Source organism: Schistocerca piceifrons, chromosome 6, assembly GCF_021461385.2.
Source record: "Schistocerca piceifrons isolate TAMUIC-IGC-003096 chromosome 6, iqSchPice1.1, whole genome shotgun sequence".
Classification (NCBI taxonomy): Eukaryota; Metazoa; Arthropoda; class Insecta; order Orthoptera; family Acrididae; genus Schistocerca; species Schistocerca piceifrons.
Window position 1 is genome coordinate 373,208,540 of NC_060143.1, and position 21,639 is coordinate 373,230,178.

The following is a 21,639-nucleotide window of genomic DNA, read 5'->3' on the forward strand; positions in this document are numbered from 1 at the left end:
TGTACTCTCACCACTCCTGTACTCAGAACATACACTACTGGCCTTTGAAATTCCTACACCAAGAGGAAATGCAGATGATACACGGGAATTCATTGGACTAATATATTATACTAGAACTAACATGTGATTACATTTTCACGCAATTTGGCTGCATAGATCCTGAGAAATAAGTACCCAGAACAACCACCTCTGGCCGTAATAACGGCCTTGATACGCCTGGACATTGAGTCAAACAGAGCTTTGATGGCGTGCACAGGTACAACTGTCCATGCAGCTTCAACACGATACCACAGTTCATCAAGAGTAGTGACTGGCGTATTGTGACGAGCCAGCTGCTCGGCCACCATTGACCAGAGGTTTTCAGTTGTTGAGAGATCTGGAGAATGTGCTGGCCAGGGCAGCAGTCGAACATTTTCTGTATCCGGAAAAGCCCGCACAGGACCTGCAAAATTCGGTCGTGCATTATCCTGCTGAAATGTAGGGTTTCGCAGGAATCGAATGAGGGGTAGAGCCACGAGTCGTAACACATCTGAAATGTAACGTCCGCTGTTCAAAGTGCCGTCAATGCGAACAAGAGGTGACCGAGACGTGTAACCAATGGCACCCCATACCATCTCACCGGGTGATACGCCAGTACGGCGATGAATACATGCTTCCAATGTGCGTTAACCGCGATGTCGCAAAACACGGATGTGACCATCATGATGCTGTAAACAGAACCTGGATTCATCCGAAAAAAATGACTTTTGCCATTCGTGCACCCAGGTTCGTCGTTGAGTACACCATCGCAGGCGCTCCTGTCTGTGATGCAGCGTCAAGGGTAAGCGCAGCCGTGGTCTCCGAGCAGATAGTCCATGCTGTTGCAAACGTCGTCAAACTGTTCGTGCAGATGGTTGTTGTCTTGGAAACATCCCCATTTGTTGACTCAGGGATCGAGACATGGCTGCACGATCCGTTACAGCCATGCGGATAAGATGCCTGTAATCTCGACTGGTAGTGATACGAGGCCTTTGGGATCCAGCACGGCGTTCCGTATTACTCTCCTGAACCCACCCATTCCATATTCTGCTAACAGTCATTGGATCTCGACCAACGCGAGCAGCAGTGTCGCGATACGATACACTGCAATTGCGATAGGCTACTATCCGACCTTTATCAAAGTCGGAAATGTGATGGTACGCATTTCTCCTCCTTAGACGAGGCATCACAACAACGTTTCACCAGGCAACGCCGGTCAATTGCTGTTTGTGTATGAGAAATCGGTTGGAAACTTTCCTTATGTCAACGCGTTGTAGGTTCGCCACCGGCACCAGCCTTGTGTAAATGCTCTGAAAAGCTAATCATTTGCATAACACAGCATCTTCTTCCTGTCGGTTAAATTTCGCGTCTGTAGCACGTCATCTTCGTGGTGTAGCAATTTTAATGGGCAGTAGTGTATATTCCACGAGTCGCTTGAAGATTGTGAGATAGGTATAAAAGTATATGGGATATGGATTAACAACGTAAAATACGCAGATGTCACAGTCTTGATTGCAGATAACATGAACGATCTGCAAGATCTTCTAACGACAGTGGGAGAACACAGCAGGAATATGAGTCTCAATACCAACATCAAAAAGGCCAAATTTATGAGTCACTCGCAATTCAGATGAACATCAAAATGCAGAATTAATGCATAATAATCAAACCATGGACAGGGTGAACAGATTTAACTACTTAGGGACGTGGTTGTGGGAAAATAGGTCATCAGACATGGAAATCAGATGCACAATAGAGAAGGCCCTCAGTGCATTCAAGAAATTTAGCAAACTTTACAAGCAATTACTTTGATCTTAACCTCAAAGTTAGATGTATGAAGACTTATGTGTGGTCAGTGCTTTTTTATGGCGTGGAAAGTTGGACGTTGAAAGTGAACACCGTAAACAAGTTGGAAGCATTCGAGATGTGGTTATATCGAGGAATACTTAAAATTCCATAGACAGCAAGGAAAAAAAACAAATGAAGATAGTGTGACAGCCATATTTCCAAACTTACGGATAACTTAACACTCAGATTAACATTTTGTTTTATTGCCAGTCCACTTGATGTTTATATATATAAAAAACATTATCTTTTGTACTCCAACATTACTTCAATGACCTATTTGAAAATATCACTTGACTGGATTTTGATATTCCATAGCAGATTGCTTTGTCCATACATGATGCAATTTTGTAATTAGCCAAAGAGTATTTCCCCTAATGCCTGTCCTCATATTTCCATGCCATTGTCTCACAGTTATTGTCACACAGTTATTGAAGCTCCTTTCAAACTCTGTCAGCTGCTGATAACACTGCCTCTCATGAGTGTGCGGCGCCACCTTGTTCTTCACTATGGTTACTCAACATCTGACGCCAACGACGATCCTTATATACCCTGCCCTATACCTCCTAACAACACTAAACACGAGTTACACTAATGCTCTATGACTCCCGTTCTGTCATAGAGAACTGCAGTTCTAACCACATACATACTCACCGATAGTGTATGCGTGCGCAAAGTTACTTTGACATCCATCCATGTCTTCTAGATGTTTCACTTTTTTGTCAGGCGTTATCTAAGGTATTAGTGTCTTCCCGCAGGAGATCTTGTGACAGTGCTGTGCTGTCCTAGCAAAATCTACGCAGAATCACACAGCCTTCCTAGTCTTCTTTGCCTCTTCAGCTTCACAATCTGTTTGGGAACCCGAAGTGTTAAATAACAGCCATGAATGAAATCTGCTGTCAGATTATAACTGTGTACCGGACCGAGACTCGGCATACAGTTTTAATCTGCCAAGAAGTTTCATGTCAGAGCACACTCCGCTGCAGAGAGAAATTTTCATTCTGCCAATAGCCATGAATCTCTCTCACTAGAACCTAAAAGAATGGACAAATTACTGATTCCTATGCCTTTTCGTGTACGAGTTGCATAGAAAAAATACCTTGAATCATTCCGAAATCATATCTTTAGATTTCTGACTTACGTAAGGAATAATAAGGGTTTTTCGGTGATTTCTTTGGCTTCTGATAAGGGTCTTTGCAACAATCGTTAGTCGTCTGTATATCATTCTCAACGTACTATAATTTTCTGTCAACATGATCTCTCTGCGTGCATCATCGTCCGTGAACAACTTCAGAACTTCAGAAGCTAGCAGTAATAAACCAGTCTCAGTGTGATGTAGCGATACGGGAGCAGCCTTCTAAGTAATTACAGAAACAATGGAAGAATAATTTTTAGATAAAAATCGTTGTGTTGTTTCTCAAAATATTCGCCTTTAACTTTCAAATGCTTTCGCAGTGTCTGAACCAGTTAGGAAACATTTTCTGCGATTTGGTGTTGCTGTCTCAAAACGGATTCAGCAGCTCTTTGAGGTCTTTGAGGCCTTGTTCATGCATTTTTTGTTTTGTATCAGGGAGCAAAAAGATGTTCTCAGGTGATAAGTAAACTGAATACTCGTGATGAGACATTAATTCGGTATACTTTTCCGTCAAGTAATTAACGTTTTTGCGCACTTTGTGACCATTAGCATTGTCATCAAGAAGAATGATCCTAAGTTTCCCATTCTTCTTCCGAATTACATCGATGACTAGGCCAAAAAAACACGAAATGAAGCGAACTAGAGCATTATGCTAACACTTTTTTGTGATGTGATGTCCATTAAGTTAACACGCGATTCTTTTGGCCCGTACTAATTAAAATAGTTGTATCTAAAACGGAAAAATATAGCAAAATAAGTTAATAATATCCTTTCAAACTGCCCCTAGTACAAAATTTCACCATTTTAGGACTTGAGGATACAGAAAACGAACTAACACTGGTTATGGCACAAATATATCATACAACATGGGTACATAATGCAATTGCCAACAGCACAGGACGTAAATGACGTTGTGACCCGTCCATTCTTGCCACTGATTCACCAGTATCCAAAAAAAGGGGAACATGGGTTAGTAAGAAAGATATGATTGAAAGGTAGAACTAACATGGGTTAGTAAGAAAGATATGATTGAAAGGTAAAACTACTGAGATGTTGTTGCAAGACAAAAACATGCGTATGCTGGTTTAGACTGGTCTTTTTCCAAGAAAGGGACGTAACTTAGGAAATTTTTTGGATGGAGATTGGTGTGGCTTAGGAAGAAGGAGAAGGGGAGGGGACGGGGAAGGAGGGGCGGATGTTTGCTGGGGGTACGGTAAGAGAGGGGAGCAGAGGGAGTTTCTTCTCTTGTTACGATCTCGTTCATGGATTTTTCACTTTCTCGGTCGAAATGTTTTAGTATATCCTGATAGTACCTGACACAGACCTATTCCTGAGCTTCGATTGTGCGGGACCCGTCACGACTATATCTTTGGGATAGCTCATTGCTGACGCAAGATCTACTGCACGGCAGTCTTCGATGTGCCTGAGGCGTTGTCCTATGACGAGGCACGTACCAATCGCCTTCAATCATGTTTGGCAGTCCATCGATCCTTTTAGTAATAAAAACCGGATTTGTTTGGGCTTCAACAAATCGAAGGAGTCGGCAAAGGTAAGTGCTAACGCACAATAAAAGTTTTTGAGTTGTTGTGTGCCATATATATTCGGTTAAAGTCAAAGACAAGAACATAAGTACTGTGAGACGAAAAAAACTGCATAGTAAACTCGGCTTTCTAGCGGTACATATAGCATTACTTGATACTAGCATGCGGTGCATTAGAAATCGCAACAGATAACGTGATCATACTTATCTTTACTCAATTGACGGTTAACATTTTCTTCCCCGAACCGCTCAATTTATAGCTGACGAAGCAGGACCACTTGAAAATTTTGCAAAGTAATTGTGAACAGCATTTTGTGAGCAGGCATATCACCAAAAGTTGTACGAAGCATTCGAGATATTATTCTTGAATTGGACTTTAACTTAAGGATTAGAAAACCAGTCAACGAAAACCTCTCATGAAACTTCCATATTTTCACAACGCTGTTTCTTTAAGCACTCACTGTAAACAAACCATACGACTGCTTTTTGACCTGTCTTTCTACTAAGAATAAGAAATGACGAATGGTAAAACATACCAATGGCACAAAGATTTTGTCCATTATGGAGGTGAAACGCTGCGGCTGTGATAAACAAGTATTTTCAGAAATTAGTGCTGTCAGTCGCCTTTCACCATGATACAATCTTTATTATCCCATTACCGCTTTCAAGTCGCCTAGCGATTCATCACTAGATGGTACAGTGTTCTCTTGAGATTGTTTATAGCGTTCAGATGGTTCACTATGGGACTCAACTTCTGAGGTCATCAGTCCCCTAGAACTTAGAGCCACTTAAACCTAACTAACCTAAGGACATCACACACATCCATGCCCGAGGCAGGATTCGAACCTGCGACCGTAGCGTTGGCGCGGTTCCAGACTGTAGCGCCTAGAACCGCTCGGCCACTACGGCCGGCCACGTTTTATACTCCATCGCACAGGCGACCGTGAGCATGTACGATGTGAAACGTCTGAAAGCAAATACCCTGCAACAAACGTCTGAGGGGTTCAGGCTGGAGGGGGGAGCGAGGAATTTGCAGCATGATCTCGTTGCTACGGAAGGCACAATGCATCAACATAAGTATGCATTTATCCTTGGTGGCCATGTAAACTCCTACATGCAGTTGGTAGCTCCTTGGCATAATGGCATCTACCAGCAGGACAATGCAATGTGTCACATAGCTCAACATGTACGCATGCTGCTCGAGGATGAGTTTACATAGTCTCCTGGCCACCAAACTCCCTGGATTAAAACCCAATCGAGAATCTGCAGACCATCTCGATCTGGCTGTACGCGTCGTTGATACTCAATCGAGAGACCTAACACAGATGCGCATGTCACTGGAGCAGCATGGCTCCACGTCTCTGATGCCACATTCGAGAACTTCACCGACTCTCTTCCTGCACGTCTCGCAGCAGATTGTTCAGGATTTTGTCAGGTGGTCACAGTATTGTGATTGGGCATGCGTATTTGATGGTGTTTTTACGAATGTGCGACAAAACAGTGACAACGATATGTTCAGTGCACAATTTGAGCAAACCCGTACGTGTTATAAACTTATACTCGTAGTCATGTACCATGCCGGTCTGACTGAACCAGGAGATGACGATAACGCTCACGAGGAATGGATCGGTAGAGACGTGTGATTTTACAGTGAAAGTGAATCTGACTTTTGTATGAGAATAGCATATGAACAGTACTGCCATGAGAAGGAGTAGCTTTCAGAATAGACTTGATTTCATCAGAACTGTGCTTCCTTAATTGGTGTAATAGTACCCATGTCTTCGATGTCGAACTTTGTATTGCCTCAGGACATTTCAACATATCAATAAACGACAGTGTCACCCAGGAAGGAGCAGCTGCGACAGCAGATTTAGGTGGTGCAGGCTACGTTCGTGAAACAAACTTTGCTATCACCCACCGAAGTGCAGTGTAAAGTTTAATACGGGGTGAGCATAAAGTATTTTCCTGATTGCAAAAACATTTTACTAAGGAACTATGCTAGATATAGCAGTACAGTCTTGTTGAAATACTACCCATAGTTCAAATTCATATAACTGAGGAACAAAGTAACATATAGAAGTGTATCCATACGAAATTCATGAAATAAAAAACCATTTGCAAATAGCCGCATAGACGTCTGGAAGCATATCCATAAGACCTTTATGAGTTAAGCTACCATTTGCAACAGCCGCCTAGCTGTTTGTAGCACAGTTACCTATAAATCAATTTTTGTAATCAAGGGAAGACTTTACGTTCACCCAGTATTGTCCCAGCCGGGCTGCTTACAATCTGGCATCCAAATCTCACCCAACTGACCATCATGATCTCCCTGGTTCAATCAAATCAGCGCGTTAGATGCACCAGGTGATCAAAAAGTCAGTATAAATTTGAAAATTGAATAAATCACGGAATAATGTAGATAGAGAGGTACAAATTAACACACATGCTTAGAATGACTTGGGGTTTTATTGCGACTGATAGTCTGTGGGTTATGGTCCTCCTACAGTATAGGTGATGAAATAAATGGTTCAAATGGCTCTGAGCACTATGGGACATAACATCTGAGGTCATCAGTCCCCTAGAACTTAGAACTACTTAAACCTAACTAACCTAAGGACATCACACACATCCATGCCCGAGGCAGGATTCGAACCTGCGACTGTAGCGGTCCCGCGGTTCCAGACTGTAGCGCCTAGAACCGCTCGGCCACCCCGGCATTGTGGGGACCGTTATGTAGCTGTCGCGAGACACAAAACGATCGAAAAAGGGGAGCACTGAATGAGGTAAGACATCTAGAATTATTTTGGTCATAAAATCAAAGGTCAACCTAATGGCATTACTTAAAGTTATTTGATTCGATAGGATTACTGCTAATGCAAAAATCATATTTAGAAAAAAATCGTCTGTGTTCCTCACGTATACAAATTAAACAACACTATATATACCTTGCCGCAGGTAACAATTCTCAGATGCCTTACAGGATATAAACAAACGAGGAACAGTGACTTACACGGTTGTTCTTTGATTTTTCGTTGGATCAGGAATATTCTTTGGTCAGCACTCGAATTTTCGAGAGCTGTCCGTTGAACCTGAACGACATAAATACAGCATTATTCATACATATTGGATTATTATAATTGAAGTCCAGCTACTCACAGATGTCCAGTGTCTGCTGTAATTAAAGTACGGCAGTGAAACTTGGTAGATATGCCAACACGTTAACGTTTAACCGATTTACGCTGAAAAAAATTAGTTCCACCTTTAACCACCAGACGCAAATCTGGCACTGTCTAGCATGCCGTCGTCGTCTCCGGCGTCCGCACTGCACATTATGCCTTTGTCATTTGTTTGGCTTTTTTTGCCCACGTCTCGTTCCTAATCCATTACATACTGAAAGGTTTCTATCTGTCTTTCGTGCATTCAAAGAGCGATATTTGCGTCTGGAACCACAATTGGAACTAAATTGTTATTCAGCGTAAATAAGGTCCGCATTAACGCATTGTAATATCTACCAAGTATCGCATCTATACGATAATTAAGGCGCACACTGGAGCTCCGTGAGTACCTTCCTTAGACCTATAACCACCCGGTACCTCTGGAGTTTCAGAAAACGAGTGCGTGAAAACTCAAGATGTTCAGAAAACAGACACATAGCAGTGGATGAAGCATATCTCAAACTTTTAACTCATATTAAAAGAGCACAATATGAGCACCATTTGTTTGACAAGCGTCAATATGAAAAGAAGCACTCTGTCTTGCCTACCGGGACCATCCGACCGCCGTGTCATCCTCTGTGGACGATGCGGATAGGAGGGCGTGCGGTCAGCACACCGCTCCCCCGGTCGTTATGATGGTATTCTTGACCGAAGCCGCTACTATTCGGTCGACTAGCTCCTCAATTGGCATCACGAGGCTGAGTGCACCCCGAAAAATGGCAACAGCGCATGGCGGCCTGGATGGTCACCCATCCAAGTGCAGACCACGCCCGACAGCTCTTAACTTAAGTGATCTCACGGGAACCGGTGTATCCACTGCGGCAAGGCCGAGCAAACGTCAATATGTACGTGAAATTCAAAGTCACTGGCTCTGTAAATTTGCCTATCTGCAGCCGTGAGTTAGATGCAGCAACATGGACCGTATGATTTGTCTTCATGTTCTGACACTTCTGCCCCTCCTAGTGCAGCTTCACCATTCCTTATACACTCCTGGAAATTGAAATAAGAACACCGTGAATTCATTGTCCCAGGAAGGGGAAACTTTATTGACACATTCCTGGGGTCAGATACATCACATGATCACACTGACAGAACCACAGGCACATAGACACAGGCAACAGAGCATGCACAATGTCGGCACTAGTACAGTGTATATCCACCTTTCGCAGCAATGCAGGCTGCTATTCTCCCATGGAGACGATCGTAGAGATGCTGGATGTAGTCCTGTGGAACGGCTTGCCATGCCATTTCCACCTGGCGCCTCAGTTGGACCAGCGTTCGTGCTGGACGTGCAGACCGCGTGAGACGACGCTTCATCCAGTCCCAAACATGCTCAATGGGGGACTGATCCGGAGATCTTGCTGGCCAGCGTAGTTGACTTACACCTTCTAGAGCACGTTGGGTGGCACGGGATACATGCGGACGTGCATTGTCCTGTTGGAACAGCAAGTTCCCTTGCCGGTCTAGGAATGGTAGAACGATGGGTTCGATGACGGTTTGGATGTACCGTGCACTATTCAGTGTCCCCTCGACGATCACCAGTGGTGTACGGCCAGTGTAGGAGATCGCTCCCCACACCATGATGCCGGGTGTTGGCCCTGTGTGCCTCGGTCGTATGCAGTCCTGATTGTGGCGCTCACCTGCACGGCGCCAAACACGCATACGACCACCATTGGCACCAAGGCAGAAGCGACTCTCATCGCTGAAGACGACACGTCTCCATTCGTCCCTCCATTCACGCCTGTCGCGACACCACTGGAGGCGGGCTGCACGATGTTGGGGCGTGAGCGGAAGACGGGCTAACGGTGTACGGGACCGTAGCCCAGCTTCATGGAGACGGTTGCGAATGGTCCTCGCCGATACCCCAGGAGCAACAGTGTCCCTAATTTGCTGGGAAGTGGCGGTGCGGTCCCCTACGGCACTGCGTAGGATCCTACGGTCTTGGCGTGCATCCGTGCGTCGCTGCGGTCCGGTCCCAGGTCGACGGGCACGTGCACCTTCCGCCGACCACTCGCGACAACATCGATGTACTGTGGAGACCTCACGCCCCAGGTGTTGAGCAATTCGGCGGTACGTCCACCCGGCCTCCCGCATGCCCACTATACGCCCTCGCTCAAAGTCCGTCAACTGCACATACGGTTCACGTCCACGCTGTCGCGGCATGCTACCAGTGTTAAAGACTGCGATGGAGCTCCGTATGCCACGGCAAACTGGCTGACACTGACGGCGGCGGTGCACAAATGCTGCGCAGCTAGCGCCATTCGACGGCCAACACCGCGGTTCCTGGTGTGTCCGCTGTGGCGTGCGTGTGATCATTGCTTGTACAGCCCTCTCGCAGTGTCCGGAGCAAGTATGGTGGGTCTGACACACCGGTGTCAATGTGTTCTTTTTTCCATTTCCAGGAGTGTATTACGAATCGAAACTTTCAGAGATTCTCCGTGACATTACGAATCGAAACTTTCAGAGATTCTCCGTGACATTTTTCTGTGTGTCTTGTTGTTTTTGCACAGGCGTCTTCTGAAGTTCCGCAGGTACTTACAAATAAACTTGTATAATCATACGTGGATTTCAATTACATTTATTATAACAATGTTAGCATATACTATTAGCGATTTGATTTCTGAAAATCGTAAGTAGCGACACATCTCGATGGCGCTATCGTGTGACCTTTTGTGACAACCTTACAGGCGATCTAGATAGGATTGAACTTCGAGTCAGGCAGAAAAATAGACAGTACATTGGACATGCATTAAGAACGCTAGTATTACTAATCAGTGCTTGGTCACCAGATTTAGATATTCTGTGGGTGTCCTGTATCGGTTAAGGCAAGTGCTGGACTGATACTTGACGACATGGTTGATTTTTTTGGTTATCTATCCTTTCCAAATCCGATGTCGTACCTTTGTTTGTACTGACCGTCAATCGGATGTTATCCTGATATTTCTTACTTTCCTGTTACCTGTTTATGCGCTCAGAAAGTCTGCTGCTGTGTGTCGCAGTTCTGCCCGAGGAGGGTCCCAGCATCGCCGGCGGCAGGCCGCGCTACCACGTGGGCGAGACGGTGTCGCTCAACTGCAGCTCGGCCCGCTCCTTCCCCGCCGCACACCTCGCATGGTACATCAACGGCCACCAGGTGAGGCGCGGCGCCACTGTCGTCGTCTTCGTCTCTTCATCTCTTAGTGGTCATTCCGTGTTTAGTTGTAAATCGTGACAAGACCTTTATTGTACAGAGAACGTGAGATAACTCTCTGCACAGATATCACAAAACTTTGCTACTTGATATTTACTATCAAAAACAGTCTTGATCACAATTTATTTATTACGGTGACCGGTTTCAACCACTACTGTGGTCATCTTCAGACCAATGAGTAAGAACCTCCTTCTGCTGGAGAATCACTAGTGATTGGCCCTGATAACTTGTTCCACGAGTGATGACTCTGACGCTTAAGAGGCACGAATGACGTCCTGTGGAACAGTCATCCACGCTGAATACACGTGGTTCCAAAGTTCATCTGTGGTGTTTGGCATTGGGTCACAGCGTTACACCCGTCGTTTCAGCATATCCCGCATATCCCACATACCGATTGGCGCCAAGTCTGGTAATCTGGCAGGCCAGGGCAAGAGGCTGACATCCTATGATACTAACAAGGGGAGGCCGCCAATTATGAAATTCAGATTTGATTCATACTGTGCATAAAAGCTCATGGCCAGAGGTATAATGTGGCAAAGCACCAAGAAGCACTTCTCAGTCGTTGTCGAGAAAATCGACAGTTAAAAGAAACCGTTGCGGTGAAATACTCTCTACGCTTAACAACTTTCTACAGCGTCGTGGCGCGGTAAGCGCTCGGGTTCGTAATCCGAAGGTCGCCGGATCGAGTCTCGCGCCATGCAACTTTTTTTTATTATTTGTTTTTTTGTAATTCAAATGTACACACACACACACACACACACACACACACACACACACGGCAATCAGTTGCAACAATTATGCATATAATAAGTTGTTGAAAGTCGTTTGTCGCGGAAAAATAAAACTTGAAATAAAACACAATATCACAAATAATATTCAAGTGGATACAATTTATTGATAAGTTCGGTATACACTCGCACATAATTAACAATTAGTGCCCAGAAGTAGCTGGAGTATCGCACGAACCAGAGTGATAGTTATCATAGAAACATGGAAAGCAGAAAACAGCATGACATCGAGCACATCTGATAAACGATGCGTTTTTACAAGAACAATTGTTTTTAAATAATCTGTTGGGAAACACACCTGATTGACATTCTGAAAAATTGTTCTGTCATTCTTCAGGTTTATGCATACCACGCGTATCATATCACATCGGCAAAAATCGGAGAAGACGATTGGTGGTGGTCGATGGATTGCATTTATTTCGTGTGTGTGTGTGTGTGTATATATACATCTGAATTACAAAAAAACAAATAATAAAAAAAATTTGCATGGCGCGAGATTCGATCCGGCGCCCTTCGGATTACGAACCCGAGCGATTACCGCTGCGCCACGACGCTGTAGAAAATTACTAATCGTAGAAAATTACTAATCGTAGAGAGTATTTCACCGCAACGGTTTCTTTTAATTGTCGATTTTCTCGACAACGGCTGAGAAGTGCATCTTGATGCTTTGCCACATTACACCTCTGGCCATGAGCTCTTATTGTGCACAGTATGAATCGAATCTGAATTTCACAATTGGCGCCCTCCCCTTGTAAGAAGGTAATTGTTCATGCGATAACATGTGGTCGTGCATTGTCTTGCTGAAAAATGGCGTCTGGGGTGCTGGGCGAACAGGGTGTGGCTACGGGTCGCAGAATGTCATTACGTAGGTCAGACTGGTCATGGTGCCCTGGACACCCACCAGCCGTTAGTTATAGTTGTACCCAATAGCACCTCATATAATAAGGCTTTGAGTTGGCGCTGTGTATCTTGTGTGAATGCAGTCACTGTGATGCCGCTCCCGCCTCTGCGGCGAACGAAAATGAGGTCACCGTTTTCAAACAAACACAACCTCGATTCGTCCGAAAACATTGTCTGCTGTCATTGCTGTCCACAGCAACGTTGTTCCGTGCACCACTGCATCTAGCATGTTTCTGCACATTCATCAACGGTAGGCGCAGAAGTGGTCAACGCGCACGAAACGCGTGCTGTAATAAAAGGCGACTGGCTGTCACCACTGAGAGCGTACGATGTGTTACTCAGTTCCAATGTTGCATCAAACCCGAGGAGGTCGCAGATCTGTCCCCTGCCCCACAGTTCCATTCGGATGAGGTGTCGATCTTCTCGGGCGAGGGGGTGGGGGGGTGGGGGGGTGGGGGGGGGAGAGTCTAGGTGGTGCGATCTGACCCATCTCGCCGTGCCGTGTTCTATGGCCTTTCGTGAACCATTCTGATCGTATCCATTGCACTGACGAAACACTTCGTCCCATACGAGCAATAATTTCCCGGATGGATGCATCAAATTCTCTCATGTCAATAATGTACCCTCTCTCAAACTCACTCATTTGACGGTACGGTTCGCGCACACGTCTGCGAGGTGTGCTGCACGTCTGCGTGAGTCAGATTGATCCATTATCTTCGGTTTATAGCGACAACGGGAGCCGTAGGCATATTTTACTGATACGTAGCGTTGCGCCGTGATCTCGATCTTGACCTTGAATCCGAGGGCCGACTTCGTTCAAATGCTACTCATTTCTGCAGAACATGCTAATGTACATGTCCTGTGAATATGAACGTCCTATCTGTAGTCGTCCAAGGTGTTTCTTTTTCCTTAACATGAGTGTACGCATGTACATGCACATGCACATACACAGCATTTACGTACACCGAGTTTTATAAAATTTTAATCTCGATCGCTTCTTTTATTTTTATTAAAAATGAAACTCATCCGGTAGCGTTCTCGCTTCCCGCGCCCGGGTTCCCGGGTTCGATTCCCGGCGGGGTCGGGGATTTTCTCTGCCTCGTGATGGCTGGGTGTTGTGTGATGTCCTTAGGTTAGTTAGGTTTAAGTAGTTCTAAGTTCTAGGGGACTGATGACCATAGATGTTAAGTCCCATAGTGCTCAGAGCCATTTGAACCATGAAACTCATCCAGCTGTACTTAAGATTTCATATTTATTTGGCTACTAATTTCGACGTTGTGTCAACGCCATCTACAGGCCCTATGTAACACACCATACATGAAACAAACAATCTGAGACATTAGTGGTCTGTGAGCTATTGTACAAAATAAATATATTATAAACATATTATATAAAGGATGACTTGATTAAAAGTAGTTAAATTTCGTTCATTTTCATTAAGATGCAAATTACCTTGATTTGGCAGTTTATATGGTACAAACAATTTAGACGGTTATTTCCATTACAGATCAATACCAGACATTTGAATAAAATGGGGGTATATATAAGTCTAGGTGACAAACCGTTACTCTTAGAGATAATAATATAGGTATGAAACAGTACTAAAATTGTGTTAAAAGCAAGTAATAATACCCTAAACCCTACTTTGAGTGCACAATTTAACTAACAGGAAGGAAAATATGCATTACCAATCAGACATATGTAAGGTATGATTCCACTCCCCTTAAATAGTGACAGGTGGGAAAGGTGGAAAGAAGTTGCGTTTGCATAACACTGTATCGTCATCACTATAAAGTAGCAAAGTGAAACAGGTTGCTTAAGCAACATCAATGCGCCCCGATAGCTCAGGGACTGGGTGTTGTATTGTCCTAATCATCATCATTTCATCCCCATCGACGCGCAGGTCGCCGAAGTGGCGTCAAATCGAAAGACCTGCACCAGGCGAATGATCTACCCAACGGAAGGCCCTAGCCACACGACATTTCGTTTTTAGTCGGCACGGTAGCTCAGCGTGTTCGGTAGGTGTTCACTGAGTGAACCGATTAACGAACAGCCTGAACGGGTGTCATGAGACGTCCGCCCCGAACATATACAACGAACAAAATAGAACAAAATGAGATGAAAAAAAAAACATAGCTGAGTGGTCAGCGCGGTAGTCTGTCACGCCAACGGGCCCAGGTTCGATTCCCGGCTGGGTCGAAGTTTTTCTCCTCTCAGGAACTGGTTCTTGTCCTCATTATCATTTCATCATCACCAGTGGAAGGCAACGGGAAACAATCTCAGGAATCACTTTCCTAGACACTCATGCGGTGGACCTCTCTGACGAGGCTTCCCCCATGACAAGTCGTGCTGTAAGGCAGAACACAGAGTTAAACAACATCATTCATAACGATACGAAACACAAGTGAGGAGGAACTGGAAGAATGGAATGGAGCCCAGTTGTTCGAAAGTTGCGCAACAAGTTGAGCAGTTCATGAGATCTCTCGCGATTAGTGATGTAACTAGTTGGTTAATGGCGGCCTCAATGTTTGCGAAGGTGAACGAGTCGCTGCTGCGCGGGCCTGAGACGACGACGGACGACGAGGGCCTGGCGACGTCAGTGCTGGGCCTGGAGTTCGTGGCGACGGCGCAGCACTTCCAGGGCGGCGACCTCAAGCTGAAGTGCCAGGCCAGCGTGTCGACGGTGTACTGGCGCAGCAACGAGGAGAGCGCGCAGCCGCACGCCGGCGCCGGCCTGCCGCCCGGCCAGGGGCAGCGCGCGCGCGCCATGCAGAGCCGCGCCACGCCGCCCCCGCTGCCGCCCCCGCAGCCGACACCACAGCCCACGGCAGCCAGCGACCGAGGCAAGCGCTTCTCACGGTGGCAAGCCGCCAACTGTACCGCTACCTCACTCCACTACACTCACTGGAGCGCTGATCAGGATGGACCTACATTCACTGCCTGCAGAAATTCTCGTTATGTTTGGAGCGATTGCGATTCACAAGCCGTGAAATGCGTCTCCAGTTCACCTGTCAGGACCATTTTCTGACCACGATTCTGACGTCGCGTTTCGTGGCCACCGTGCGCATTACACCACATGTTTGTAGACGCTTTGAACACTAACAAATCAAGCAATTTCACACACTTCATGGAACGGGCAAACACAGGTGCCACTCTGTCATGTCCTTTATTTACCGATATACACCTATAATGTTCGCTTCAAACATACACTACTGGCCATTAAAATTGCTACACCAAGAAGAAATGCAGATGATAAACGGGTATTCATTGGACAAATATATTATACTAGAATTGACATGTGATTACAATTTCACGCAATTTGGCTGCATAGATCCTGAGAAATCAGTACCCAGAACAACCACCTCTGGCCGTAATAACGGACTTGATACGCCTGGACATTGAGTCAAACAGAGCTTTGATGGCGTGCACAGGTACAGCTGTCCATGCGGCTTCAACACGATACCACAGTTCATCAAGAGTAGTGACTGGCGTATTGTGACGAGCCAGCTGCTCGGCCACCATTGACCAGAGGTTTTCAGTTGTTGAGAGATCTGGAGAATGTGGTGGCCAGGGCAGCAGTCGAATATGTTCTGTATCCAGAAAGGCCCGTTCAGGACCTGCAACATACGTGCATTATCCTGCTGAAATGTAGGGTTTCGAAGGGATCGAATGAAGGGTAGACCCACGGGTCGTAACACATCTGAAATGTAACGTCCACTGTTCAAAGTGCCGTCAGTGCATGTGTAACCAATGGCACCGCATACCATCACGCCGGTTGATACGCCAGTATGGCGGTGACGAATACACGCTACTAATGTGCGTTCACTGCGATGTCGCCAAACACGGATGCGACGACGATGATGCTGTAAACAGAACCTAGATTCATCCGAAAAAATGACGTTTTGCCATTCGTGCACCCAGGTTCTTCGTTGAGTACACCATCGCAGGCGCTCCTGTCTGTGATGCAGAGTCAAGGGTAACCGCAGCCATGGTCTCCGAGCTGATAGTCCATGCTGCTGCGAACGTCGTCGAACTGTTCGTGCAGATGGTTGTTGTCTTGCAAACGTCCCCATCTGTTGACTCAGGGAGACGTGGCTGCATGATCCGTTACAGCCATGCGGATAAGACGCCTGTCGTGTCGACTGCTAGTGATACGAGGCCGTTGAGATCCAGACGGCGTTCCGTATTACCCTTCTGAACCCACCGATTCCGTATTCTGCTAACAGTCATTGGATCTCGACCAACGCGAGCAGTAATGTCGCGATAGGCTAAACCGCAATCGCGGTAGGCTACAATCCGACCTTTATCAAAGTCGGAAACATGGTGGTACGCATTTCTCCTCCTTACACGAGGCATCACAACAATATTTTACCGGGCGACGCCGGTCAACTGCTGTTTGTGTATGAGAAATCGGTTGGAAACTTTCCTCATGTCAGCACGTTGTAGGTGTCGCCACCGCCGCCAAGCTTGTGTTGAATGCTCTGGAAAGCTAACCATTTGTATATCAGAACATCTTGTGCCTGTCGGTTAAATTTCACATCTGTAGGACGTGATCTTCATGGTGTAGCAATTTCAATGGTCAGTAGTGTTAATGCCTCGCTAACTAGTGCCTTGTACTAAACTAGAGGCAGTGCTAGTACGGTTGGGCATGATTCATACGCTGCGCCATATATAAAGGCTTAACGAATCGTCTGTACGTGCACGAAGGGTGATTAATTTTTTGTTTAAACGCCGTCTGGATGGGACTTGGAAGGCCCAACGGTACCGACAGACCACCGAGTCATCCTCAGCCTTTGGGTGCCACTGGATGCGGTCATGGAAGGGCATGTGGTCAGAACACTGCTCTCCCGGCCGTTACCAGCTTTCACGATCGGAGCCGCTGCGTCTCAGTCAGGTAGCTCCTCAATTGGCCTCACTAGGGCTAAGTGCACCCTGCCTGCCACCAGCGCTGGGCCGACCTGGACGGTCACCCATACAGATGCTTGTGGACCCCGAGAGCGTTTAACTTTGGTGATCTGACAGGAACCTGTGTTACTACTGTGGCAAGGCCGCTGGTAATGTTTTGTCTGGTGAGCTTATAATAGGAGTCTGTCTCGCTCACCGGAGTATGGAGCAGTTAAAGGCAATTATTTAGTGATGTGTGTACGTGTGTGCCGATTATAGTGCAAAGGATTCAATGCACAGTTTAAGCCAATTTGTGTGGGTTTAAGCTTGAGCTCATGTACAACGAATGCGCCGATTTGATTCAACCAGGGAGATCATGATGGTGAGTTGGGTGAAATTTGGATGCCAGACTGTAAGAAGCGCGGCTGGGACAATACTGGGCGAACATAAAGATTTTCCTTGGCTGCAAAAATTGATTTGTAGGTAACTATGCTACAAACAGCTAGGCTGTTTGTTGCAAATCGTACCTTAACTCATAAAGGTCTTTATGGATATGCTTCCAGACGTCTAGACGGCTATTTGCAAATGGTTGTTTATTTCATGAACTTTATGTGGATACAATCCTACATGTTACGTTGTACCTCAGTTATAAGAATTTGAAATATGAGTAGTGTTTCAACAAGACTGTACTTCACCCAACTTGGTGCTATTGTTTCGCCAGTTCTTTAATAAAACCTTTCTTTACAGATCGATCAGTAGAGATGGTTCACCAATGTGATCACCACGCTCATCAGGCACAGCCCCTCTCAACTTCCTTTCGAGGGGTTACCCTTACGGCAGGAGTACGAGGTGCAGGGTAGCCAGTGATGGAAGAGACGTTGGCATAGAAACGGAGAAAAACTGAGTATCACGTACACTTTCTACAAGCAGCAAATAGAGCACATTTGGAAGTGTATCTACGCAAACTATCATTTGCAACAGACTGCATCGCTATATCTAGCATAGTTCCTTAGTAATATATTTTTGCAATCAGGAAAATACTTCATTCTCACCCCATATTAAATTTTACACTGCACTTCGGTAGGTGATAGCGAAGTTTGGTTCACGAAAGTAGCCTATACTGCCTCCAAAATCTTCAGCCTCAGCTGCTCCTTCCTGGGTGACACTTTCGTTTATTGATACGCTGAAATGTCCTGAGGCAATACAAAATGGGTACTATTACGCCAGTTAAGGAAACACAGTTCTGATGAAATCAAGTCTACTCTGAAAGCTACTCCTTCTCTGCTATTCTCATACAAAAGTCTGATTCATTTTCAGTCAGACCACACAATTTCTCCTGAGCGTTACGGTCATCTCTGGTTCAGTCAGAGCGACACGGTACGTGTACACAAGTATATAACACGTACGGGTTTGCTCAAATTGTGCACTGAACGTATCGTTGTCACTGTTTCGCGGCACATTCGTAAAAACACCATCAAATACACTTGTCCAATCACGTTAATGCGACCACCTGTCAAAATCCTGAACAATCTGCTGCGAGACGTGCAGGAAGAGAGTCTGTGAAGTTCTAGAATGTGTCACCAGGGACGTGGAGCCACGCTGCTCCATTGTCGTGGTCAGCTGTGTTAGGTCTCTCGATTGAGTATCCATGGCGCGTACAGCCAGATCAAGGTGGTCTGCAGATTCTCGATTGGGTTTCAGTCTAGGGAGTTTGGTGGCCAGGAGACTATATAAACTCATCCTCGAGCAGCATGCGTACATGATGAGCTATGTGACACATTGCATTGTCCTGCTGGTAGATACAATTGTGTCAAGGAGCTACAAACTGCATGTAGGAGTTTACATGGTCACCAAGGATAAATGCACACTTATGTTGATCCATTGTGCCTTCCATGGTAACGAGATCACGTTGCGAATTCCTCGCTCCCTCCTCCGGCCTGGACCCCTCCGACGTTAGTCGCAGGATGTCTGCTTTCAGATGTTTCACACCGTACATGCACACGGCAGTCTGTGCGATGGAGTATAAAACGTGATTCATCTGAGAAGGTCACCTGTTGCCACTTACTGGACATCTATTTGCAATATTGGAATACAACAACCAGCCTTCGTTGCCGATGAACAGAGGGCACCACGGATGCATGAACTAGGCGCCTGAAATAGAGGCCCATACAGAGCAATGTTCGCTGAGCGGTAACTGATTAGACAATGTCTAATATTCATATGGGCAGTTAGTTGCTCAACAGTTGCGCGAAAATTCTCCTGTACACATCTCCACAGCTGTTGCTCACCGGTACCACGTAAGGTCTGTAGTGCACCACAATTGCCTCAACACCAGTTTTTGATAGCGCCATTTTGCCACGCACGCCATACTTTAACCACGGGAGCATGTGAACAGTATACAAACTAGCCGTTTCGGAAATGCTTCCACCCTTGGCCCTAAAGCCAAAGATCATTCCCCTTTGGACGTCAGAAAAAACGCTCCATTTCCTCATTACAACGACAGCACTGTTTCCTGCGTCCCCCCTAGATGCTTTATGTACCCTCCACAAGTGATGACACCCGCAGTCTGTGGATAGTTAAAGCGCGTTGATGTCGAACATAGGCGGTGTCACATTAATGTGACTGGGCCATGTAGTTGGCTTCTATCGTTCCATAGTCCAATGAGTAAGGCAGACTTCTTTCATATATTTTCGGGGGATCCCAACACTCTCTTTCGCGGCAGCCGCCACAGATCGCGCGCCAGAGAGACAAATTGAATGCTAACTGTGGAATAGCGATATGACTCATGCTGTTCTGTGGAAGGAAGTTCATAGTATGGCTATCTACATCTACGTTGATACTCTGCAAATCACATTTAAGTGCTGGCAGAGGATTCATCGAACAACCTTCACAATTCTCTATTATTCCAATCTCGTATAGCGCGCCGAAAGAATGAACACCTATATCTTACCGTACGAGCTCTTATTTCCCTTATTATATCGAGGTAATCGTTCCTCCCTGTGTCGGTCGGTGTCAACAAAATATTTTCGCATTCAGAGGAGAAAGTTGGTGATTGGAATTTCGTGAGAAGATTCCGTCGCAACGAAAAACGCTTTTCTGTTAATGATGCCCAGCCCAAATCCTGTAACATTTCGATGACACTCTCTCCAATATTTCGTGATAATACAAAACGTGCGGCCTTTCTTTGAACTTTTTCGATGTACTACGTCAGTCCTACCTGGTAATAGTAATGTAATGTCGTGTGACTAGGGCCTCCCGTCGGGCAGACCGTTCGCCTGGTGCAAGTCTTTCGATTTGACGCCACTTCGGCAACTTGCGCGCCGATGGGGATGAAATTATGGTGATTAGCACAGCACAACACCCAGTCCTTGAGCGGAGAAAATCTCCGACCCAGCCGGGAATCGAACCCGGGTCCTTAGGATTGACATTCCGTCACACTGACCACTCATCTACCGGGGACGGTCAGTCCTACCTGGTAAGGATCCCACACCGCGCAGCAGTATTCTAAAAGAGCTCGGACAAACGTAGTATAGGCAGTCTCCTTAATAGGTCTGTTACATTCTCTAAGTGTCCTGCCAATAAAACGCAGTCTTTGATTAGCCTTCCCCACAACATTTTCTATGTCTTCCTTCCAATTTAAGTGGTTCTTAATTGTAATACCTAGCATTTGTAGACTTAGAGAAAGCTTTTGACAATGTTGATTGGAATACTCTCTTTCAAATTCTAAAGATGGCAGGGGTAAAATACAGGGAGCGAAAGGCTATTTACAATTTGTACAGAAACCATATGGCAGTTATAAGAGTCGAGGGGCATGGAAGGGAAGCAGTGGTTGGGAAGGGAGTGAGACAGGGTTGTAGCCTCTCCCCGATGTTATTCAATCTGTATATTGAGCAAGCAGTAAAGGAAACAAAAGAAAAATTGGGATTAGGTATTAAAATCTATGGAGAATAAATAAAAACTTTGAGGTTCGCCAATGACATTGTAATTCTATCAGAGACAGCAAAGGACTTGGAAGAGCAGTTGAACGGAATGGACAGTGTCTTGAAAGGAGGATATAAGATGAACATCAACAAAAGCAAAACGAGGATAATAGAATGTGGTCGAATTAAATCGGGTGATACTGA

At 45.7% G+C, this 21,639-nt stretch overlaps 1 protein-coding gene across 1 annotated transcript in view; it reads left to right on the top strand.

The window, feature by feature from the left end:
• LOC124802620 overlaps nt 1-21,639 on the top strand; it is a 177,566-nt gene that overhangs the window by 149,740 nt on the left and 6,187 nt on the right. Inside the window, exons 4-5 of the mRNA XM_047263509.1 lie at nt 10,753-10,886; nt 15,168-15,474. Of these exons, the coding sequence (XP_047119465.1) occupies nt 10,753-10,886; nt 15,168-15,474 (441 nt within the window). The remainder of the gene's footprint in view (nt 1-10,752; nt 10,887-15,167; nt 15,475-21,639) is intronic.